Source organism: Chiroxiphia lanceolata, chromosome 20 (genome assembly GCF_009829145.1).
Source record: "Chiroxiphia lanceolata isolate bChiLan1 chromosome 20, bChiLan1.pri, whole genome shotgun sequence".
Lineage (NCBI taxonomy): Eukaryota > Metazoa > Chordata > Aves > Passeriformes > Pipridae > Chiroxiphia > Chiroxiphia lanceolata.
Window position 1 is genome coordinate 4,290,543 of NC_045656.1, and position 24,028 is coordinate 4,314,570.

The window sequence follows — 24,028 nt, forward strand, 5'->3', positions numbered from 1 at the left end:
CAGTCAGGCACAGCCCAGCACAACCATCATGCCCAGTCCTCCCTGCTCCCCTGCCCTTCCAGCTGGGAGGAATGGGCTGGGAAGGACCCTGGCACGGTGGGAGCTGCTGGGTCAGGAGAGGAGAAAAGAGTGAAGATGGAAATAATTCCTCTTTTAAAGGAAAATACAGCGTCGGGGGGTATGAACTGGGTAGGATCCAGCTTCCTGCAAACACGTGGGTGGTCACTCCTGGCAGGAAGCACCCAGGAAAAGTGTCTCCTGTTAATTAAGGATAAAAACCCTGATTCCTCTGAGGAGACACGATAATTGTCGGTGCCCAGGAAAGTTACACAGCGAGGGAAAAACAGACCAAGCCTTTGTGGAGCCGAGCCCTGGGCCGGGCTGCTGGTGCCCTCTGCTGCCAAGTGAGATCTTCTGCATGTTCCTCTGCCCAATTTAGCGTTAAATGAAACAATATCTACATATTTGCAGTCAATCTACAGACAGCAGTTTCTTGATTTTGCAACAAAACTGATGGTAATGGTAGAAAAAGACACATTTTTTGCAGTGAGATTCTCTACAGAGGATGTTGCATTAATCACATTTTTCTACTCTTCAGGTTAGGGAACACTGGGTAACTTTGAAGTCATTAAGCAAGTCAATTTTAACCTTATTCCCTATTGTTTTCCTCCCCTGAACAATAATTTCCACACACACCAACATTCCTGCAGAGGTCTGGAGCTCAAGATCAGACATTAATTCCCTCTGTGAGGATCTGAGGAGTGGCTGCTGAGTCATTTTTTATTGCATGAACTCACAAGTCTCCAGTCCCACACCAAGGCAATAATGGTTCAAGACACTGGTTTTATCCAGCTGAGGCCTTCAGAAGTCAGGGAAGAAAGAATTCCAAAGTGTATTTTATGTCTTTAATACATTTTTTTTATTGCGGTCACTCCAAAACGATTCACAAGTTTATTGCCTTTTAAACCTCTATGCTAATAAAGTAGAAATTAATATTGATATAATGATAGGGTTAAACAGGAGATAAAAACCTACTGTGGAAGGATGCACAGACTGTCAGGGATTTTGAATTATGTACAGAGAGAACAAGGTTTGTTAAGTGAGCTCAAAGAACTCAAGCTCATCAGTCTTCACAACAATTTTACAGGAAAATTTGATTAAACATGAATAGAAAGACCTCAGCTATTCAGTACAAAAAGGACACTGGGCAACAAAAATAAAAACAAACCAACAAAACATATCTGCAAAGCAACATAAGCTCAAGTAGGTGCTCATTTTCTCCAGTGGCTTCCCTGGAGGGAAACACAAGTTCCCTCTCTGCAAGCACACGTGGAGTGGTGAGGAACCCTGAGATTCCAGAACCTGGGCTAAAATTCTGCTTGATGCCAACAGATCCCATCAGAGCCTTGCCAACAGCATCCCTGTGTTGTTCTCCTCCAGGCACTTCCTACTTGTTGGCTTTTCAAACACAGGGAAAGGCATCACAGCCAGTGCCAGGCAACTCCTTGGGGAGCTGGAAAAGTCCCCATGTCCTCGTGACACCATCACCTGCACTGCCATCAGACTGGAAACCCACCAAAACATTCCTGCAAGTCTTAATGAGACTGTTTTTTATAATCCTTAAAATAGGCACGTGCTGTGTTGTGCTCAAAGGTAACGTTCAATGGCCAGGAAGGCACCTTCACATCCAGGTTATCCAACCCAAAATTTATTCCAGATCGCCAAGCTGAGTTACATTTTACAGGATTTCCTCCCTAGGGAGTTCAACTTTTAGTCCAGATCCTGGCAGGATGAGAGGAGTAAGGGAAAGACAAGCCTCTACCATATAAGCAAGCTCTCTAAACGACTTCTGCTGCCTTTCCAGCATTTCCATTACAATAACTGCTCATGCTGCTCCATTTTTTTGCTCTTCTCCTTGACTTCTTTCAGCACATCCTGCAGCTTCTTAGAGTTCTGTGTCAGGAAGGCCAAGCTCTCCTTGAAGTTGCCGATCCCGTGCTCCCTGCAGATGTTCTCAAGCCCATCAAAACACTGCAAGATCTTCTCCAGCTCTGCCGTGACAGCCTTCTGCTCCTCCAGCTCGGCCCTCAGAGCCTCCCCCGCGGCCGCCTCGGCCCTGCACTGCTGCTGCAGCTGCTGCAGCTCCTCTTGCAGCGCCTGGAATTCCTCCTTGCCGTAGGGATACTGCTCGTGCACCCTGTCCTCGGGCAGCAGCACGTTCCTGGGGATGTTCAGCACCAGCTGCAGCAGCACCTCTTCCATCCTGCCGAAGAGTTTGTCGAAGTGGTCCTTCATGAAGAGCAGGAACTTCTCGGTGCATTTCCGGATCTGCGAAGGGCTGATCTGGCAGCCGGGGATCGCGTCCAGCTTCTTGAGGATCACGCCCTCCACCACCAGCATCATCTCGAACAGGTAGTCCTGGAAGGCGATGTAGAGGCGCAGCATGCACGTCTGGGGGGTGAACCCGAAGAACTGCGCCTCGTAGGCCATGGGATCCACCGACATGGCTGAGGGGAGCCGGGAACCGCAGGGCGCTACCGGGGAAGTGGGGCCGCCCCTGCCGCTCGGGGGCCGCGGATCGAGCGCGGTGTGGAGCCTGAGGCCGTGCCCGATCGCCGGTGCCCGGTGTGGGGTAGGGTCCTGGTGCCCGATCTCCGGTGCCTGAGCCCGATCCCGGTGTCCCGTGTGGTGCCCGTGTCCGATCCCGATCCCGGCGGTGCCGCCTCCGCCGTTTCCCGCCTCGCTCAAACTCCGCCCTCAGGGCGCCCCCGCCCACAGCCAATCAGCACCCGCGCGGGCACCAGCGCTGCCCAATCACCGAGCGCTCCGTCCCTCGCCGGGCGGGCAAAGCGCGGCGCCAATGAGGGCGCGGAGCGGTGGGCGGGCTCTGGCCGCTCGACCAATAGAAACGCGGGGTAGCGCTAGGGCGCCGCGTTTCCGCCAATGGGAGCGCGTAGCGGCAGCGCGGATTCTGGCGGCTCGGCCAATGGGGGCGCGGAGCGTCGTGCGGGCGCTGAGGGCGGCGGGGCGGGGCGGGGCGGGGGCGCCAAGATGGCGTACCAGACGTTCCGGCAGGAGTACCTGCAGGTGCCGCCCGTGACGCGGGCCTACACCACCGCCTGCGTCCTCACCACCGCCGCCGTGGTCAGTGCGCGGCCACGGGCCCTCCCCGGGGGGCCGCGCCGCCTCACGGGGCCGCGGGGCAGAGGGGCGAGGAGGGGCACAGGGAGTGGGGCGGGAGGATGCCCCAGAGGGAGGTTGTGAGGGGGAGCGGGGTGAGGCTCGCTGGGCGCTCGGAGCCGTGGGAGAGGAGCCCTCAGGAAGGGGAGCCAAGTCTGGATCCCTCAGGGCCCCCCGAGCGAGGAGATCCCCAAAAACCTGCCCCGGGAAGGTGCAGAGCGCAAATAAACAACAACAACGCGAGGGGGTGAAGGAGTTCTCTCCACAGCTCACTTGTGCTGATTAAAGACTTGTTGGGCTCTTCTGGCACAGAGGAAGGGGTTACTGGGGTTCGGATGTGTTTGGGTGTTTTTAATTTCATTTTTCTTGTATTGATCCCATCAAAATGTTCTCTTCTTTTCCAGCAATTAGAACTTATCACGCCCTTCCAGCTGTATTTCAACCCCGAGTTAATATTTAAGCACTTTCAAGTAAGTGTTTTCTGAAGCGTGGGAGGTTTTAAAGTACGCTGTAGAGTTTGGAAGTGCTGATCTTCTCAGAATTGGGTGTTACAGCTTTTCATATCAGAGATAGACTTTTAAAAAAGCTACTGAAAAGCTGCAAATCACTGTAGCTTGACACAGGTCTGAAATTTGTTGTCTGTAAAGGAGAGTTCAGTTTCACTGTTACTCGCTTATCTAATTAGACAATAAACATAAGCTGTCATGTTTAAAGTCCTTGTATTTGTCTTATTTCCAGATATGGAGGTTAATCACAAACTACTTATTCTTTGGACCAGTTGGCTTTAACTTTTTATTTAACATGATCTTTTTGTATCCTTCATCGAGTTGGTTGGGTTCCCTTGGGCGAGCAGAGCTCCAGAGTGCAGGAATGTTGCTGGACATGCACACAGGCAGAGGTTCAGTTCTGCCTCACCATAAAATTCCTGGGAGTGCAGCAATGTCAATTCACTGGTGCCGTGACTGGGAATCCACGGGATCTCCTTCCTAAGAATTTTTCCAGTTGCTTTTGTGGTGTTAAGACCTGCACAAACCTGAGCCTTCAGGTTGGTGCTGACGTACAGGTGAAAATTGCAGGTAATTTCTTTGTCTCGTGGGTCCCCCTCTCTACTGAAGTGTCCAGAAAGAGCTGATTGATGCAGTAAGTGAATAAAAAGGTTTAAGGTGATGCATAATTGATTCCTTTTCCTCTTGGATCTGTCTTTAAACTGATTTGCCATGAGATTTTCCTGACCTGTGGCCTCAGATACCGGTACTGCCGCATGCTCGAGGAAGGCTCTTTCCGGGGTCGGACAGCAGATTTTGTATTTATGTTCCTTTTTGGAGGACTTTTAATGACTGTATCCTTTCTGTTTCAATTCCAGACTCCTCTGGTAAAGCGAAAGATGTGTGAATGAGAACTGAAACCGTGATTTTTATCTTTTATCTTAATTCTTAGATGAATGTATTTTGTTTGAAGTACGAGGAATAACAGCGTTTGTTAAGGTGGTTTTAATGCTTTGTGGTTGTTGCTGGTTTTCAGCCTTTTTACTGCTTGATCATGAAAGTGAGGTTATCAGGGGACTGCTCAGGTGTGAAATCATGCTCAGGTTGTCTATGAAAAATTAAATTATGCTTTAATGAGGTTATTCATGCTGCAGGTACTCCACCTAGCATTTGATTTACATGAACCTGGGAAGGTGAAGTTACCAGTTGCGCGGAAAACATGGGATTACAGGCTAAGCTGTGAAGTTCCTCTCGTGCTTGACCTGATAACTGTTTCCTTAATGATCCATCACAGCTTTTTGGGCTGTTTGTGAACCTGGTTTTCCTGGGCCAGGCTTTCACCATCATGCTGGTGTACGTCTGGAGCCGCCGGAATCCCTACGTCCGCATGAACTTCTTTGGTCTCCTCATCTTTCAAGCCCCTTTTCTACCCTGGGTGTTGATGGGCTTTTCACTGCTTTTGGGGAACTCCATCATTGTGGATCTCCTGGGTAAGCAATGGCAAGAAGCACAAGGATCTGCTCCTCCTGATGTTTTGGGTGAAACACCAGATGTGGAAAAATCCAAGGGCTAAATGCCCTAATACTTGTGTTAGTTCATCTAGTGTGTTTATACCAGGCTTTTCTGGTTTCTAAACATTGTAGCCTGTTCTGTGCTGTCACAAGAATGGAAAGAGCTTCTGATGCTTTGGCTTTTTATTGCTTGGAATCAGCCCTGATGCATCATCTGATTAAAGCATCAGTCTACTGAAGCAAAACAGTTTGTACTACTAATCTATCAACTCTAATAAAACCAAAACAGAAGTATGTTTAGTAATGACAAGCAGTTTTACATGTATTAACACTTTATAGTGTAAGTTAAGCTTTTCAGCTGATGTTAGGTTGCTTCCTTGGGTTTTTATTTCCACACCATAATATTTTCTGGGAAAGAACCAATGTGTGTTTTAATTTCCTGAAAACTCCAGTGAAGCAGTTGAAAGTTGTAAAGGAGAAATACTGAAAAAATCACCGTTTGACTTTTGTTTTAACACCAGGCATTGCTGTTGGGCACATTTATTTTTTCTTAGAGGATGTCTTTCCCAATCAGCCTGGTGGTGGGAGGCTCCTGAGAACACCGTCTGTCCTGTGAGTATTGGTGTCTGCTTTGGAACAGACGTGGAAAAAGTGCTTGTCTGGAAAACTGTGTGTTATCCAGCCACATCAACTTCTGGTCAGTTGGGCAGAGACAGAATTGGGGCTTGTCTGTAGCTGATTTTTTTATTGAACTTGTGTTACTAAACAAGGGAGGAGGATCTGGCATTTGTGTAAGTGGGAACTAATTTGGGAGAAGGGCTAAAGGGTTTAACCTTTGGTTTCTTTGGTAACACTTGTCAAGGCTTTGCTGGCTGAGCTCTGCCTGTAGTGGCACCAAAGCTGCTGGGTGTGAACAGACTGAGGTGTTAACCTAATAGTTTGGGTTTTTTCTGTAAGTCATCCTCACTTCAGAATTATGGAAAACAGCTCTTCGGGGTTTGTTGTATTGAGTGGTGCTGCTCCTGCTCAGTTCCCTCTTGTGCAGAGGCTCTCCCAGAACAGCTCTGATGATCATTTTATAGAATCCTAGAATATCCTGGGTCAGAAGCTGAACCTCCTCAGCTTTGGACACACAATCCTAAACCTTCTCCCCAGTGAATTGGAGAGCAAGTGTGACTGGGCTGTAAATCCCAGTGCTGTTCCCGAGGCAGGGCACTGTTCCACGGGCAGAATTCGAGCGGTTTTGGCCTCATTGTGAAACACTTATTTTAAGGGGGAAGTAAAAAAATCTTTCTGTTTTCCAGGAAAGCAATATTTGACACACCAGAAGAGGATCCTAATTACAACCCCTTGCCAGAGGAGCGGCCGGGAGGATTTGCGTGGGGAGAAGGTCAACGGCTCGGAGGGTAAATTGGTGCCTGTGCCAAAACCCCACCACCCCTGGGACAGACTGGCCTGGAGCAGGGCCCATGTGGGGACTCCCCTTCCCCACCACAGAAAGGACACTTCCTGACAGCTTTATGGTTTTGAAGACAAGCACTTTATGAAATGGCTGTCTAATCCAAGACAATTCCAGCGTCCTTCCCAATCAGGGAATTTACTGTGCTGGACATAAATCTAATCCAGTGGAGCCAAAAATTTAAAACTGGAAACCGCTTCCTGTCAGCTTCAGTTAATAAGACCACGAGTACTTGTTCCAAGTGATTTCTAAAGCATTTTTTTTCAAGTTCTTTGATACATGAAACTCTCTGGGAAACTTTACAGGGGACAAACCCAACTTTTGGGTTTTAACTCGCTTTTTATTCTTGGATAAAACAACTACAAGATGGTTGAAAGTCTAAGTCACTATTTCAATGGCAAAAGGTTTTTCTAATCTGAGGTGCTGTTGTCTCCAGTCGTCTTTGAATCATAAGGAATACAACATGCAGCTTTTCCCCTCTGCCACTTGGGTTTCTGGGATGTTCTGCAGGCCAAGATGGCATTTTGGTGGCTTTTCAGGTGCCCAGGTTTGAGTCTGACTGGTGGGTCTCCAAAATCCACCCCCACTGGTGCCCACTGCTCACAGGCATTAAATGACCTGCAGCACTGGGGAAGCACAACTTGTCTGGAGCCAGAACTGCTCGAGTATCTCAGATGATGAGTTGAATAAAATGTCTTGTGGATAATTTTTGGTTAATCCTTTGTATAATCCTGTGGCCTTGAGGCAGCAGGTGAAAAAACAGAGGCTGGGAAAAGCAAGTCTTTGAAGGGGCAGGGTTAGTGGAAGGCTTTTCCAGGAAATGGGTTTGTCTGCTCAGGATGTGAAATCCGTGGTCTGTGTACGAAGTTTGGTGTGGGACACGTGTCCAGTGCAGGCCAGTGACACTGAGTGGGATTTAGCTTAAAGTTATCTTGATTGTAAATATCTCTGAGGAGCCACATAAGGAATTTGGAGTCCAACTGTTCTTAAATTTTATGGACTCTACTGGGTGGGTTTTATTGATGATAGCATAATAGATAAAAAAGAGATTGAAGCTGCATCTTCCTCCTAAATTTTGGAGAATGGGCTCGCCCCTGACACGTGTGATTATCTCATTTATTCACAGATTTTGTAGTTTTTAAAAACTGGCTACAGGTTTTAACTTGTTCACAGCCCAGGGCATGAACGTGTGGGAACCGCAGGGGAAATGCTTTGTCCGTGTTAGAGCCTGATAAACAAAATGGGTGAGACCACTTACATTTTTATCTGTTAAAGTTTATAAGAACCTAAGGGAGTTTGGGGGGGGGGGGTTTCTTATGGATGGGGTTTTTCGGTCTGGTTTTTTTTGAGGAGGAGTTGTGATTGTTTACAGAACTTTTAGTACTTGTAGACAGCAAGAGTTAAAGCGTTTTGGCCAGTGTTGTTTGGCATAGCTTATGAGATAGGGATTAGATGAAAACCTTATTCTTTTATTTTTTTTTTTTAATTCAGTGCTTAGGAAGCCCTTCGCAGGGGTACTACTGGGACAGGTAGCTTATTACTGGGACAAGTCAGGAATCGCTGGATTGTCTCGACCTTGCCTCTACAAGGCACTGCCTGCAGGCGCCTCTTTGCCCGTTTTGGCTGGATTTGGCAGCCGTTTGAGGTCGGAGGCTTTCCGAGGGGTTTTTTCCCAAGATGTTTTCTGAAGGTCCCGAGGGGTTTTTCCCGAGGGGCGCCGGGACCCCTGAGCCCTGCAAATGGCGGCGGCACCGTGGCTACCAGGACTACAACTCCCGTGATGCCCCGCGGCGGCGCGGTGACGTCACGGAGGCGCCGGGGAGCCCGTGGAGCGTGGCCCCGACGGGACGGGCCCGGCGGGAACCACGGGAGAGCCCCGGCCCGGGCCGGGACAGAGCGGGGCGATGGCTCAGGACCGTGAGGGGCCGCCGGCCAAGCGCTTCAAGGCGGCGCAGCCCCAGGGCCGCACACCGCCCGCCCACGTGCAGCGCCGCTCGCTGCCCATCGCCGCCGCCCGGGGCCCGCTGCTCGCCCGGCTCCGCCGCCTCGACAGCGCCGTCCTCATCGGTGAGTGCCGGGGGCAATTCCGGGATGTGGTGAACGAGTAATATTGTTATTCTTGAGCTTTGGCTGGTTAAGGTAGCCGGGGACTTCGTTTTTATGGAGTTCGGTCAAAACCTGATGGCAATACTCTCCTCTTCAGAAGTGTCTCCTCAACTGCGTTTTCAGGGTTTTTCACTGATTTTATTATGCTTTCTCTGTGCCCAGAACTGGTAAGCTTCTCGTCAGACTTTCAGGAGCTGACGACATACAGCTTTCCATCTGGAAGTCTAAAGACCCAGCATTTATTGGAATTAAATGAAAAATGTTTTGTATTTCACTTCAGTTAGTGCACCCTTAAAAAAATAACCCATCAGCCATGGTAGCTGATAGATGTGACTGTGTTTATTTCCTTTCCTCCCTCTAATCCTGATATTGCCATTCTTGCTGGCTAAATACACACTCTGATATGCCACTTAACATTTTGCAGCTGTAGAGTGAGATAAAAAGCCCACTTGTGCTTTTCTCAGCCTGCAGCTGCAGTGCTCACAGTTTGGCTGTGGATTCTGCTCTGCTTGGTGCCACCCTTCTGAATGTCTCATGCTGGTGTTGGAAGTACCCCTGTGGGGAATGGGGTGGTGTTTGTGTTGTTTGCTGGTGCTGTGTGGGTGGAGAAGACATTCCCCTGGGCTTGAGGGACCCTCTCTGATTTCAGGGAGGTGCAGGGAAACACTTGGTGGTTGTTGGTACCCTGAGAGCCCCTTTAAGAGCCTCAAGCCTGCACTCCCTTCTTGCTGTTGTGACCAAAGCTTGGGTTTAATTTGCTTTCAGCTTTACTGAGAAACTTCACAGTATGTGTAGATTTGTGTATAACCCAAATCAGTGTCTGTCCTTGCTCTGCATGTTTTTCACCTGTGTTGGCTGTGTCACAGACACTTCATCTCCAGACAGGCTGGAATATGTTTCTAACCCAGAGTGTGGCTGGAGAGCACTGGGGTGGAAGAAGCTTTGCAGGAGCAGCAAGAGGAGGGCGCTGGGTTCTGTCTCTGACCTGCCACTGCTCTGTGGTGTGACTTTCTCTTCCTGCCTTCAGCCTCCCCATCCTGAAATAGAGTTAAAAGTAAACATGAAAACATGAGTCAGGACTTTTCATTTGATGATGCTGTAAAAGGGGAAAAAAAAAAACAAACAACATATTCCCTTGTTGTTCCTTAGGAGAAACAGGCTCAGGGAAGACCACTCAGCTCCCTCAGTACCTGTACGAAGTGGGGATTGGCCACCCCGGCCTCATTGCTGTGACCCAGCCCCGCAGAGTGGCAGCTGTCACCCTGGCTGCCAGAGTGGCAGAGGAGAAGAGGACAGAGCTGGGGAAGCTGGTAGGTTGGTTTCCAGATTAACTGTAGAGAGTTGGTTTAGTGCTGCAGCGTGGATGGGGCCAAACCAGGGCTTAATGGGCAAGATACAGAACAGCCACAGGGGTAATAGAGTTTTAATGTCATGATTGGTTTTTAGTGCCACAATATAAGAAAGATGTAAAGCTGTTGGAGCCTAAAGGAGGCTATGAAGATGGTGAAGGATCAGGAGGGGCTGTACAAGGAGCAGCTGAGGGCACTTGGCTTGTCCAGCTGAAGAAGAGGAGACTGCGTGGAGACTCATCAGGGTCTGCAGCTCCAATCTCTGCTTTCTGTGACCAGTGACAGGACTTGAGGGAACAGCTGGAGCTGTGTCAGGGGAAGTTCAGCTTGGATCTCAGGAAAAGGTTCTTCCCCCAGAGGGTGGTTGGGCACTGACCAGGCTCCCCAGGGCAGTGGGCACAGCCCCAAGGCTGCCAGAGCTCAGGGAGGGTTTGGACAACGCTCTCAGGGACAGGGTGGGATTGTTGGAGTGTCTGTGCAGGGCCAGGAGTTAGACTGGATGATCCTTGTGGGTCCTTTCCAACTCAGGACATTCTGTGATTCTGTAATTAAATTAATGGAGAAAAGTGGCTCTACCTGCTTGAAGGGAGGCATGGTCTGTCTCTGTGGTATTTTATTCTTGATTGGTATCTGTGTTCTTCCAGTTGAAAAAATACTGCTTAATGAATAAAACAAACCCCATTGTGCTCTCTTCCATTGCTCCCTGTATCAAAAGTCACTGTCAAGGAGAGCAAAGTGCTGAATCTGTGCAGGTCTGGGAATCTGTGAGAGAAAAGTGGAGTGGAAAGACTTCCTGTACATAAAACCTTCAGAGAGCACAGAGTCTCTCCTAGCGGGGGAGGAAGGAAAGGAAATAGTTACTTTATCTAGAGATGAATAAATTAATAAAGTGACCATTCAGTAGGTTATTTTAGCATAATCTGTGATTCTCTGAAACTTGGAGCATTTGTGATGAACTTCTAGTTGGGAAGAAGCCAGTTGGGAGCATCCTTTGGGTGGGTTATTGTATTGGCAAGATTAAGTGCTCACAGACAGCAAATACACTGCTCTGCTTCCCAGAGCCCCCAGGCAGTGACCAGAGGGCTTTGCAGTCCTTCCTGGTGGCACAGTGGCAGTGAGAAGGGCAAGTCTTGGTGCTCCCTGTAACCCCTGTGTGATCTCTCCCACAGGTTGGCTACACCGTGCGCTTCGACGATTGCACTTCTGCCGAGACCAGGATCCGGTTCCTGACGGATGGGATGCTGCTCCGGGAGGCCATCGGGGACCCTCTGCTGCAGAAGTACAGCGTGGTCATCCTGGATGAGGCCCACGAGAGGACAATCCACACGGATGTGCTCTTTGGAGTGGTGAAAGCTGCCCAAAGGAAACGGAAGGAACGGGGCCTGAAGCCACTCAAAGTGTGTGCAACTGGCAGCGAGGGGCAGGGTGGGGCTTGGGCTCTGAGTGCTGTGAGCACCTTCCCAAGTGTTTGAAACTTCAGCCTTGACCATTTCTCTGTTCCTGAAAAGTCCTTTTAAATCTGAATAGTTAAGGGTGTCCAACTTACGATGTGTGGGCCTGATACAGCACCTGAACAAGGTCCCTGGTCACCTCCATGTTGCCTTTTTTTGGTCAAAGCCCCTTGGGTGTGAGCTCTAGCCTAGATGTGGTGTTGGGGAGGTTTTGGTGCTGCTGCTGAGAGCACTCCAGGAGCTCTGGTTGATGGGGCAGCTGTGGGATATGGTCACTCCTGGGAAGGACATTGCAAATTTGTTTGGGCATGTCATGGATTTGTGTGAAAGCGTGTTGGGTTTGCTGTAGGGCCTGGCAGGGCTCTCACACAGTCTCGTTCCACACACCATTGTACAGCCCAGCTCTGTGGCTCATTGCAGACCTGTATGGGCCCCTCTCCTGATCCTGTTCATTGAAGAGCACAAATGCAGACTGGGGCCCTTGGGTAATGCTGGAGTGTGGGATTTGAGTGGATTTGTCTGTTGGGCTCTTACAACCTTGGAAAACATTCCTGCTTCCCTCCCCCGTGCACAGGATGGAAGATGTGGTGTGTTTTGGGTGCTCAGCTCTCTTTTAAATGTCAGAAAATAATTTTCACACATCTTCACTCATATCACACCAACATGTTATGCTTGTGTTAAAGAGCTGATGGCTTTAGCAAGGGGAGATCACTCTCTTCTGTCCCAAACTCTGTGAGCTTTTAGCTGTTCTAAGCGTGGTTCTCAGGATCCAGAAGGTGACTTTTGACTAGTCCTGACTTAGCAGTGTCCAGCTGGATGGAGACTGCAGTGCTAACCCATCCTGTGCTCACATTGCAGGTCATCATCATGTCAGCTACGATGGATGTTGACCTGTTCTCCCAGTACTTCAATGGAGCTCCTGTCATTATTTGGAAGGCAGACAGCATCCCATTGAGATCTTTTACACCAAGGAGCGTCAGAGTGACTACATCCAGGCAGCACTGGTGTCCATCTTCCAGATCCACCAGGTGTGGTGATCTCACCAGGCTTGTGTTTCTCTGGGACCAGGGATTGGCATTTTGTGCCAAGATGTTTGACTGCCAAGCTGCCAGATGGTTTGTCATTTAATTAAATTGCATTTGAGGCTTTGAAGATGCTGCTGCTGTTGGGATTTTGGGACCTGTACATCAAGGCTGGAGCTGAAAGGAGACTGCTAAGCAAAGCTCTCTCTCTAATACCTGAACATTGTTCTCACCTGAGTGCTCTGTACCTGGGTGCTTGCTGGCTTTCCCTGCCTGTCCTGGACAGTTATTTAATGACATAGCAATTCCTCCATCCTGTTAAGACTCACTCCCACAAAATGCGATTTACTCTTCACCTCTGGTGAATCCACTGGGAATTCAGGCTGTTTGGACAAAGCTGTCAGGCACATGGTAGGATTCTTGGGGTGTCCTGCACAGAGGCAGGAGTTGGATTGGATGATCCTGATGTGTCCCTTCCAACTCATGACTGTGTTGCATACATGACACCACATGTGTGTCTTTTCTTTCTTCCTCACCTGCTTTGCTGCCTTGCTGCCAAGACCACATCTCATTATCATTTCAGTTCTCCTTCCCTACCCAAACCCTCCTAACTTGCTTTTTCCTCTGGCTCCAGGAAGCACCTGCATGTCAGGACATCCTGGTTTTCCTGACTGGTCAGGAAGAAATCGAAGCAATGACCAAAACCTGCCGAGACATTTCCAAGCATCTCCCCGAGGGCTGCCCACGGATGACAGTGTTGCCTCTTTATGCTTCTCTGCCCCACCCTCAACAACTCCGTGCCTTTAAACCCACCCCTGAGGTGAGGGAATGTGCTGGGTGAACAGGAGAAGTTTGTTTGCTTGCCTGAGTGGAAGAAACATGTGGAATTTAAGGGGTTAGAGCAATCTGTACTGACAGTAACAGTCACTGCTGTCCACTGACTTTAGGCTGAATGGGTCTGGTGTGATGTGAGACAACACAACTGTGATGGTATGAACAGATGCATGTGATCATGAGAAGAAGGAAAGATTAGAGGCAGTCAGAAGGGTAGAGGAATCGACATTTTCCCCATTTCATAGGAATTTTATGTCCATATCACAAAAAGCTAAAGCAGTTAATGGGGGAAATACTAAGAAAGCTGAAAACCTGGACATGTTTGTCAGGGCTGTAAGAAAAGGAAGTTGGGCTGCCTCAAGCTCTTGTACCTCTTCAGCAGATAAATAAGAATACAGATGTTGTGCCAGAAATGAAACCAAAATCGTTTGATATATTGATAACAGCTGTTCTGGTGGTGGGTTTTGTTGCAAGTGTAAGCACATGTTTTAGAAACCTATTTGAAAATGGAGATTATTTAATTTATGAGAGCTGGCAGAGCAAGCACAGGTGTGTGGTCACAATGTGCTGCAGGGATAGGTAGGCTTGGCCCACACTGGCCAAAGCAGCAGCATTTCTTTGTTGCAGCTACTCTGAGGTGGGTTTAACTTGTCCTTCCTTGCAGGGCTGTCGCAAAGTGATCCTCTCCACCAACATTGCAGAAACCTCCATCACCATTTCGGGGATAAAATACGTGGTGGACACAGGAATGGTCAAAGCCAAGAAGTACAGCCCTGGTTAGGAATTCTGAGGAACAGCACAGAGATTGGGTTTGGGTTTGTGCAAGTTCCTGGAGGCCATGAGCTCCACTGAGAGTTGATTTCAAACGCTCTCTGTGCTGTCTGAATTAATATTGCGAGTTTTAGGTGTGTGGTTTGATGGTGGGTTTGTGGTTGGGTTTTTTTGTTTGATTTTGTTTTTTTGGTTTGTTTTTTGAGTTTGTTGGTTGGTTGGGTTTTTTATTATTACCAGCCACGTGGGGGTAAAAATCTGTCAAATACGAATCTTCTCTTCATGGGCACAGCGTGGGATATTCTGCTGCGCTTCAGGAGCTCAACCAAGTGAACTCTGAGCAGTATTTGGATGGCAGAATTTTTATTGTTAATCCTCCATGTTTTTCCAAGCTGTGCATTGACTGAAGTGATGCTTTTCCATGCACAGACACTGGTCTGGAGGTGCTGGCAGTGCAGCAGGTGTCCAAGGCCCAGGCCTGGCAGCGCACGGGCAGAGCAGGCGGCAGCAAGCGGGATCTGCTACAGGCTCTACACAGAGGAGGACTTTGAGAAGTTTGATGAAATGACAACACCTGAGATACAGAGGTGAGGACAGAACTTGCCACATCTCTTTGCTGTACTTTCACAGCTGGAGCTGTGTGCAGAACTGAGCAGCAGAACTGGATCTAGGGGCTGTCTGGGTGACTTTTAAGAAAAATGAAGTGTGGAGACTAAACAGAAAATCTAGGAATTGTTTGCTCAGGGTGGGCAGATGGGCACTCAGTCTCCAACACACAGGGCTATAGTTCTCTTGACTGTCCTCCAAATCTTGGACTCACCTCTTCCTGGTTTCGGAGGTAAGGCTTCACCAGCAGCATAAGACTAGTCTCTTGTCAAGTTGCAGCATGCACCTGAGGACTCTTCCTCAGCTAATAGGCAAATAAAATTTAAAATAATTAAAAAAAACTGAAGAGAACCATCCCATTTATTTTTCTGCCTCTGCAGGTGTAACTTGGCCAGTGTGGTGCTTCATCTCCTGGCCCTGAAAATTCCCAACGTTCTCACCTTTGATTTCATGTCCAAACCATCCCCTGGTAAGTGGTTACAAAGGCAGCCTTGGGGGTAAAAAGAGCAGGGAGCAGTCTTGAGTCATAAAGAACAAGAAGATGTGTCTTCACTGCCAAGGGAAACCAGGGTATATTGGAAACAGTGCTTGATCTCCTGATAGAGGATGATAAACCACATTTTTTGACTCTTTAATTTTTCTAAATGGAAAGTGCTGGTCCCTCTGGCCAGGGGAAGAGGCAGTGGTGGTACCAGGTCCCTCCCATCCATCAGTGAGAGGCAGGAGACTCACAGCCCCAGTGTCCTTGTTTTGGCAGATGCCATTCAGGCAGCGATTGATCAGCTGGACCTGCTGGGAGCTGTGACACAAAAGGAAGGGCAGCTTGTCCTGACCCCCCTGGGAAAGAAAATGGCAGCCTTTCCTCTGGATCCAAAGTTCTCCAAGGTAAAAACTGCAGACAAATTAACTGATGTTTGTATCATGTACTCGGTACTGTTGCATTTCTCTTTTGAACTCCTTAAACAAGGTGTGGAATTTGGGTTGTCTGGAGCTGTAACTGGTGTATTTGCTGTACATTAATGCACATTATTTACAGCCCTCCTGTTGGTTTGCTTGTCATTTGTTGTTTAATTCAGGGAGGTTTCTTGAAAGAGAATTGTTTTTCTCTGGCACCTCTGAAGCTGAAAGGAGGCGAATTTCCTTGCAATTTCCAGGATTGTTTAGTAGGTCCATGAGATGTCTGCTGCTGTAGCTGATTTCAGTCACCACCTTTGTACTGAATATGCACTGGCCAGTCTCAGGAAAGAGCATGGCAGTTGCTATTAAATATTCTTGGTGGGCCTATAGAAGGATTTACAGTTGTCCCTGGGCCCAGATGTTTATGGAATTGTCCTGAGCAATGTTTGGTAAAGTTCCTGGCTTGTCAGGGAGGAGAAAAGTCTGCCCATCTGAAGTGAATTTGGTCGAGCCAAATTGAGTTTTGTGGTGTGATTTGCAGGCATCCTCCTGTCCCCCAAGTTCCACTGTGGCCGAGGAGATCCTGACCATCGTGTCGCTGCTGTCAGTGGACAGTGTCCTCCACAACCCCCCTGCCCAGAGGGATGAAGTGCAAGCTGTCAGGAAGAAATTCATCTCCAGTGAGGGGGATCATCTCACCCTGCTCAACGTGTACAGGCCTTCAAGAATGTCAATGGACACAAGGTGGGATGCTCCGAGGGTGCCGGTGCTGTCTGGGCTCGTGGGGGGTGAGGAGCTTTGGGCACAGAACAGAGGGACACCTGCATCCTCCCTGGCTGGTGCAACAGGCATCCCCAAAGCTGTGAGAAAAGAGGACTCATCCTTTACAAGTGGAGAATTGGAGGAAGCTGTTCAAGTGCCAGAGGTTCCTACAGAAAGCTGTAGTTGGTTATCAGAGCTTTGTGAGGCCCGTTCTGTAATCAGAGACAGGTTCCTTCCCTCTTCCTTCCCTGGTTCCAGCTGGAAACAGGAGGAAGAGTTGTTGAGACTTGATAAATACCTAAAACATGCTCTGTGACAGAATTAACTGCAAAATACTGAGCATATCTACCAGCAGATTTGGATTTATCCTGCCCTATCCACTCCTCAGTTTGATTTATTGGATCTGTGGACTCGTGTACTCCATTCCTTGCAGCATCTGTCACTGTGACCTGATTAGCACGGTGGGAGGGAATACTAAACGAGGGGAGTAATCAGGGGTAGAAATATGACAAATTGTATGGGGGATCCTGCTTTTGCTGGTATCCAAAAGCTGTCATTTTGCTGGGGTGAACTAACTCCTGGTGTCTCCACTGCAGGGATGGTGCAAAGAGAACTTTATCAACGGCAGGAACATGAGGCTGATGGCAGAAGTCAGAGCTCAGCTCAGGGACATTTGTGTAAGGTAACTTGCTGCCATACTGTGTTTCTGTTTCACCTGTTTATATTTTCCTCTTTGTCCCCAAACTGATGTCCCTGTGCACCAAGTCCTGGGAGTAAGAAAATGTGGGTTTGTTTTCAGTCTTCCAGGAACAGTCAGGTAAACCTTCTGACTGTGGAGTCGCATCCCAAAATCTGAAAGCTGCAGGGCTTAATGGGTTGAGGAGAGGTGAAGAAAGATGGGGAGCTCTGGGAAGGCTTCTTAGGGAAAATGGCAGGGTTGATCCTTGTGGGTCCCTTCCAGCTTGGCATATTCTGTGGTTCTGTATATCTTGGCCAGACCACAGAGCTGGGATGCACTCAAGGGGAAGAAACTGGGTTTTTTTTGAGGCCTGTGACCAGAAAAGGATAATTTGAGGAAGGAATGTGCCCCAGAGACCCTCAAGAGACCCCTCCTCTTAATGCAGATGAATAAATAAGTGAAAGAATTCATGTTTTTGGTGCCGCTGTGTCTCCTCGAGCAGCTGTCGGTCCTCTGGAGTCATCCCGCTCGGACACGGGGAGCATCCGGCGCTGCCTGGCCCACAGCCTGTTCATGAACGCGGCCGGAGCTGCAGCCGGACGGCACCTACAGCACGGTGGACTCGCACCAGCCGTGGCCATCCACCCCTCCTCGGTGCTGTTCCAGTGCCGACCCTCCTGCGTGGTGTTCAACGGGCTGCCTCCGCACCAACCGCTGCTACATGCGGGACCTGTGCCTGGTGGATGCCGACTGGCTCTACGAGGCTGCTCCCGACTACTTCCGCAGGAAACTCCGGACAGCAAAGGGACCTGACCCCTGGCTCTCTGCAACCAGCAGGCTCAGGGCTTTTAGTTTTGCCTTAAAAGACTGATTTTTTTTTTACTTTCTAACGAATTTGCATATGCGCGCGTTTTGTTTAGGCGGGGTATTGAAGTGTATTTATTTAGGAGGGATTTATATATTTTTTCCTGCAGGGTAAAGGAGTTACTGCAAGAATCCGAATCCTGCGGTGTTGTTTTGTGAGATTCAAAGGTGTGTGGATGAGCAACGATCGTGGGGCAGTCAGGGACCAGCCCTGGTGGTTTCAGTTCTGAGGGAGGCGTGTTCATCGTCAGCAGCGGGGGGTTAAGGAGGTGTGGGATGTGGGTCAGTGAATCTGTGCTCTGACTGCAGGAGGGTCTCTGCCATTACAGGTGCAGTGTTCAAACACGTGGGTGCAGCTGGAAGTTTAACATTCCAGTCCTTTGCTGTGGTGGGAGAATCCTGATGGGATGTGGTGGTGTCACAATCCTGATGGGATGTGGTGGTGTCACAATCCTGATGGGATGTGGTGGTGTCACAATCCTGATGGGATGTGGTGGTGTCACTGCTCTCCTGCTCCAGCCTTGCAGAGAGCAGCAGGAGGGCCTTCTGTGCTTCTCAACAGCCTTTGGACAAAGGGAATGCTTTACGCCAGGAGCCATCGCCTTGGTCAACATTCCCTCTAAAATATTCATTGCTAAAGGAGCAAAAAAAAAACCCCCCAAAACATTTATTTTCCTTTTTCTGAGGAGGCTGGCATGGTCTGGCCTGAACACTGACAGTTCATATAAATACATTTCTATATATCATATATGATTATTCATGTGTGTGTTATATATATATATGAATATTCATATATTTCTATAAATATATTCCTAGAATATATAAAATATGTATAAATATGATACATATAGACATATATGCACACATATATAAAAATATATACACATAAATATATAGAAATTTATAAAATATGTATAAATCTATATACAGAAATATATAGCAATGTAAATATATGTATATATAAAAATATATAAAATATAAATATAAAATATAACTATATGTACATATATAGATATATAAAGTACATAAAATATGTATAAATATATGCACATATATTGACATATATGCACATATAAAAATATACGTAAATATATAGAAATATATAAAATATGTGTAAAAATATACACATATATGCACGCACATATATAAATATATTCCTATATATAGGAAATAAAATATGTATAAATATATAAATGTATACACATATATGCACACATATATAGATATATATACATATATATAAAATACATACACAATATATATACATAAATATAAAAATAAAGAGAGTGAGATCATGTCTGGGATGAAGCCTATACATGTTTTCTGCATCCCTGAAACTCCCTCTGCGTTTTCACCGGAGTGACGGCCGCTTGCTCTCCCTGCTATCCCAGCGCCTTCCATTGGAAAAGTATCCCAGGAACGCGCTCCTTCCTGCCGGGGCCGGGACTCGAACCCGCGGCGCGGGGGCCGCGCGGTGCCCGCCGGGCCCGGAAGGCCGGGGCGGTTCCGGGGCGGGGCGTCCTCTCAGCGCCGAGTCCCGCACGATGCTCCTCGCCCGCTCCCTGCGCGCCGTGTCCGCGCTGCGCCCGCCGCTGCCCGCGCCCCTCCGCCGGCTCTGGGCCGCGCCGCCCCGCGCCCTCCCGCCCGCGCCCTCGGCCGCGCCCGCCCCGGCGCGCTCGCTGTGGCAGCTGGGCGGCGGCGCGGGGCGCACGGCGCTGCTGCGGGGCTCGGCCGGCCGCGTGTCCTGCGGCTGCGGGGGGCTGCACACCGAGGGTGAGCGGGGCGAGCTGGGAGGGACGGGACGGAGCTGCTGCTGCCCTTGGGAGGGCGCGGGGCGGACATGTGCGCGCCCCCCTCCGCAACATCCCGGGCAGCACGTGGGGCCGGGGGGGCTTTGCCTGCCCCTTCCTCCTTCCCTACCGCCCCTTCCCCTAACCCCATTCCCTCTTTCCCTAAACCCCCCTTTACCCTGACTTCTTTCCTTACTCCCGCCTTTACCTTCCCCCCGTTCTCTACCCTCTCCTTCCCTAGCCTTCCCTTTCTCTAACTCCCCTTTTCCACCACCCTTTCCCTAACGTCCTGTTTCCCAACCCCCTTTCGCTAAGCCCCTCTTTTCCCTAACTCCCCTTTCCCTAACTCCCCTCTTTCCTTAACCCACACTTTTTCCTCAACCCCCTTTCATTAACCCCACCCATTTATTAACCTCCCTTTCCCTAGCTCCCCCTTTTTCCTTAATCCCCTCTCCCCTTTTTAACTCCCCTTGCCCTAACCCTCCTTTCCCAACTCCTGCTTTCCCAAATCCCCCCTTTTCCCTAACACCCTTTCTCTCCCCGCCAGGAGACAAAGCCTTCGCCCAGTTCCTGACGGACGAGATCAAGGAGGAGAAGAAGATCCAGAAGCACAAGTCCCTGCCCAAGGTCTCCGGGGGCTGGGAGCTGGAGGTCCATGGCACGGAGGCCAGGCTGGTGCGGAAGATCGCCGGGAAAAGTGAGTGGGATTTGGGAATGGCCCATTCCCTGTGCCTGGGGGCAGGTGGATCACAGTGACCAGGGTTCTCCATGTGCTCGTGCCCCCGAAGTGGATGGTACAGAGTCCTTTCATTTTACCGCTTTGGGCCAAAGGCACTTTTTTTTTCCCCACCAGTTGTTACTGTATTTTGTGTTACAAAGTTTCACAGGGTCTTCCTGCGTTAAAAATAACAGTTCAGTAAAACTGGGAAAAGGTTTGTGAGAGCACTTGGTGGGAGCAGCTTCTCCCAGGTGTGTCCTTACCCGCGTTGTTCACGCTGTGTGAATTCTGAGCAAAAGCTTCAAGTGCCCACTCTGATGGGGGGTTTTTTGTTCAAACTTAAGTGTTTCTGTTTCTTTCTGAAGGATAACGGTTACATTCAACATCAATAACAGCATTCCACCCTCGGCTGAAGACGACACACAAGAAGGGCAGAAACCTGATGAGCAGGAGGTAACTTAACCTTGATGTGCACTTTAGTGAAGGGGACAGAGGAGAGTTGGAACCTTTCCCTCAAGTGTTGAGGCTCTTTGCCCCCCTCACTTGATATTTGGGAGCATTAAGCCATAAAATGCAGGTTTTTCAGACCCGCCTGTCACTTGGCTGTGACCCTCCTCTCTGCTGCAGAAAGTCAGAGCAGGGTGAGAAGGCTCTACAAGGAGAGATTTAAGATGATCTGAGACCTTCTAGCACCTTCCAGTGCCTAAAGGGGGCTACAGGGGAGCTGGAGGAGGACTTTGGACATGGGCATGGAGCGATAGGATAAAGGCTTTTAACTGACAAAGGGCAGGGTTAGGTGGGGGAAGAAATTCTTCCCTGTGAGGGTGGTGAGGCACTGGCACAGGTTGCCCAGAGAAGCTGGGGCTGCCCTATCCCTGGAAGTGTTCCAGGCCAGATTGGATGGGGCTTGGAGCAACCTGGGCTAGTGAAAGGCATCAGGGAATAATCTCTGCTGGATGGGCTGTGTGGTTGTGCTGTGATTGCATCAGCTCCTCTTCAGATTCCAGTGCTGATGCAACTGTTCTCTTTTTTTAGCCTGAACTTACATCAACTCCAAACTTGTTGTGGAAGTTATAAAGGATGACACAAAGCAGACCCTTGTTCTGGACTGCCATTACCCTGAGGATGAGGTTGGTATCACTGTGTGTCACCTCTGGGCTGGGACTTGCTCACATTTCCTGCCTGACTGTGGTGTAGCTGTGCCCCTGTTGGGGTCTAACTGGTCTTTGTAGTCTCTTGCTTTTCTGAATCTGCACAATAATGCACTCTCCTCTTATCTCTGGTTTTTTTTTTAATCAAAAAAAAAGGCTTTATGTTTGCAAGACCACTGTTGGAGAGGAGATGTTCCATGGCATTCCTCACATCCTGCCCTGGTGTTTCTGATCAGCTGCTTGTTGGGCTGTTTATTGAACTACATTAGAGCAGGGAGGCAGGGCTGAAATCATGGCAACTTGGGAGGGGTGAGCAGGAATGGCCAAACCAAGAGATTTAATACACTGTGCCAGTAACTTGCCAGTCAGTGTTGTGAGGTGTCACAAGGAGAAGTAGGGGTTAAAAAAAAAATGTGGGTAAAAAATAAAACGGAGAGCTTTTGTTCACACTGAACTTTGTGGTTTGCTTTGTAAATGTTAACTGGTATTTCTGCAGCCAGTGCTGCCTGACAAGGTGAGACAGGTGTGGGAAGACAGATTTAGAACCACAGAGGTTTTTATTTGTTTGTAAAACTCAGGCTGTTGATTTACACCAGGTTGCTTCTGGCAGGAGCTCAAGGAATTCCCTGTGTTCTCCTGCATGGCTGTGCTTGTCCTCACAGGCACGTGTGGAGAGGGGAGAGGCACAGCTTGTCTGGCCTGGGGGTTTTCCTGCAGCATTCCCAGCCTCAGGGCGAGGTTGGCTGAGCGTGCCCAGTCACTGGAGCTAGTTGTGTGTCTCACATCTCTTCTCCCGTTGCAGATTGGCCATGAAGGAGAGGAGGAAAGCGATATTTTCACCATTCGGGAGGTCAGTTTCCAGCCCACTGGAGAGTCCGACTGGAAGGACACCAACTACCCTCAACACGGATTCCCTGGACTGGGTAGGTGCTGCTCCAGAGGGAACTCTGTCCCTTGGCTCCTGAACTGGGAATGAAAGTGGATGTCTGAGAGAAGGATTCCCTGTTCTGCCAGCTTCCCTGGGGTGGTGCTGCTGCAGACTGGGGGTTGTTACCGTGCAGTGCCGGTGACATTCCAGACACAGACACGTGGATTCCTTCTGCTCCAGGCTTTCTAGGCTGATTTCACACTGGAGATGCTTTCACACTCGCTCAGCATCTTCTGGTCCTTGTGTTTAACTTATATTTGTCTAACAATGTAGCTTATCAGATACCATGTGTAGATGAAGGCATCTGTGGGGGGATCTGAAAGCTACATTGTGTCCTGGTTTTCCAGGTGTGTGTTACAGCTGTAACACTGAAAATTAATATCTCCAAGAATCTGGCATCTGCTTATGTTCTCAGTGCCAGGCTTTCAGAAGCTTAAATTGTTAGTTGTGGCTGTCTGTCATACAGTTAAAACTTATTCCTAGAGTGTATCCCTCTGGGAAGCACTCGTGTTAAAACTGGTTAGTGTGCTCTAGAACATCCCACGCTGCTTTTTTTTTCCCTCTCTGGCAGAAAATGAATCAAAAGCGTGTATGAAACAGAAACAAACAAAGTTCATGATTGTGAAGGGCTTAGGTCTTTCAAACAAACATTTACATGAGATACCACCTTTCCACAGTGTTAAGCAGTTCCCCCCCCAAGGCCGTGGCTGTGTGGGAGGGACAGGCAGAGTTTGGCCTCTGTAATCCTTGACAGACTCACCTGATGGCTCCCAAAGTCTGTGGATCAGCTCGTTTGTAATGTTGTGTTTGGGTTTATATGACCTGTTCCATAGCACCTTCCCTCCAAATGCTCCACTCAAGGCCAGGCCTGGCAAGAAGGGAATACTCTCCTGTGGGAGCTGCCCTGATCTTCCTGGGAGGAAGAAGTTCCAGCTGCCAGGGGACATTTTAAAAGCAACCCCTAGCCAGGTCCACTCTGTTAAGGAAGTTTCCTGTTCCTTGCTTCCAGGCTCTCTATGATCACTTGATGGATTTCCTGGCTGACAGAGGAGTGGACAACACATTTGCTGACGAGTTAATAGAGCTCAGCACTGCACTGGAGCACCAGGAGTACATTAAATTCCTTGAAGACCTCAAAAGCTTTGTCAAATGCCAGTAGGGTAGGCTAGGAAACTTATCTTCAAGTGTGGGGTATTCCACAGTCTGCTTCATCCAGCAATGCCCAAATGTATCTTCACAGTGGACACAGAGAGTGAGTAAGTTGGAATTTGGAGAATGGGAGAACGAGGATTCCCACTTGTATTTGGGGATTTGTATTTATGTTGCAGCCCAGATCAAGTTCACTGACGTCACAGTCTGGAATTGCCTTGCCCTGCGTGGTGGGTTTTGTACAATTAAGAATGAATGTGAAGAATAAAAACTGTTCAACATATCACTGAAAAGGGTGGTTTCTCTTCTTCCTGCC

At 48.9% G+C, this 24,028-nt stretch overlaps 4 protein-coding genes across 4 annotated transcripts; 3 read left to right on the plus strand and 1 right to left on the minus strand.

Annotated features, from left to right (window-relative positions):
* Positions 1–771: 771 nt before the first annotated feature.
* MIS12 (MIS12 kinetochore complex component) lies at positions 772–2,751 on the minus strand. The gene has a single exon (XM_032707484.1). It carries the CDS (start codon positions 2,503–2,505, stop codon positions 1,873–1,875), a length of 633 nt encoding a protein of 210 aa, XP_032563375.1. The 5' UTR covers positions 2,506–2,751; the 3' UTR covers positions 772–1,872.
* Positions 2,752–3,030: 279 nt separating this feature from the next.
* Positions 3,031–7,341, plus strand: DERL2 (derlin 2). The gene is made up of 7 exons (XM_032707685.1): positions 3,031–3,144; positions 3,585–3,650; positions 3,919–3,992; positions 4,426–4,519; positions 4,960–5,155; positions 5,698–5,788; positions 6,481–7,341. The coding sequence occupies exons 1-7, from the start codon at positions 3,052–3,054 to the stop codon at positions 6,584–6,586; spliced, it is 720 nt and encodes a 239-aa protein (XP_032563576.1). The 5' UTR covers positions 3,031–3,051; the 3' UTR covers positions 6,587–7,341.
* A 121-nt stretch (positions 7,342–7,462) lies between these two features.
* DHX33 (DEAH-box helicase 33) lies at positions 7,463–17,925 on the plus strand. The gene is given in 14 exon segments (XM_032707684.1): positions 7,463–8,702; positions 9,891–10,051; positions 11,260–11,487; positions 12,400–12,463; positions 12,466–12,569; positions 13,198–13,383; positions 14,062–14,173; positions 14,598–14,676; positions 14,678–14,755; positions 15,155–15,243; positions 15,532–15,659; positions 16,213–16,415; positions 17,030–17,114; positions 17,613–17,925. Coding segments are annotated over 13 exon segments (1,635 nt in total). The 5' UTR covers positions 7,463–8,539; the 3' UTR covers positions 17,070–17,114; positions 17,613–17,925.
* Positions 17,926–19,502: 1,577 nt separating this feature from the next.
* C1QBP (complement C1q binding protein) lies at positions 19,503–24,005 on the plus strand. Its single transcript, XM_032707774.1, is given in 8 exon segments — positions 19,503–19,749; positions 20,314–20,467; positions 20,850–20,937; positions 21,520–21,541; positions 21,544–21,614; positions 22,438–22,532; positions 22,534–22,558; positions 23,573–24,005. Coding segments are annotated over 8 exon segments (834 nt in total). The 5' UTR covers positions 19,503–19,520; the 3' UTR covers positions 23,723–24,005.
* The last annotated feature ends 23 nt before the right edge of the window (positions 24,006–24,028 follow it).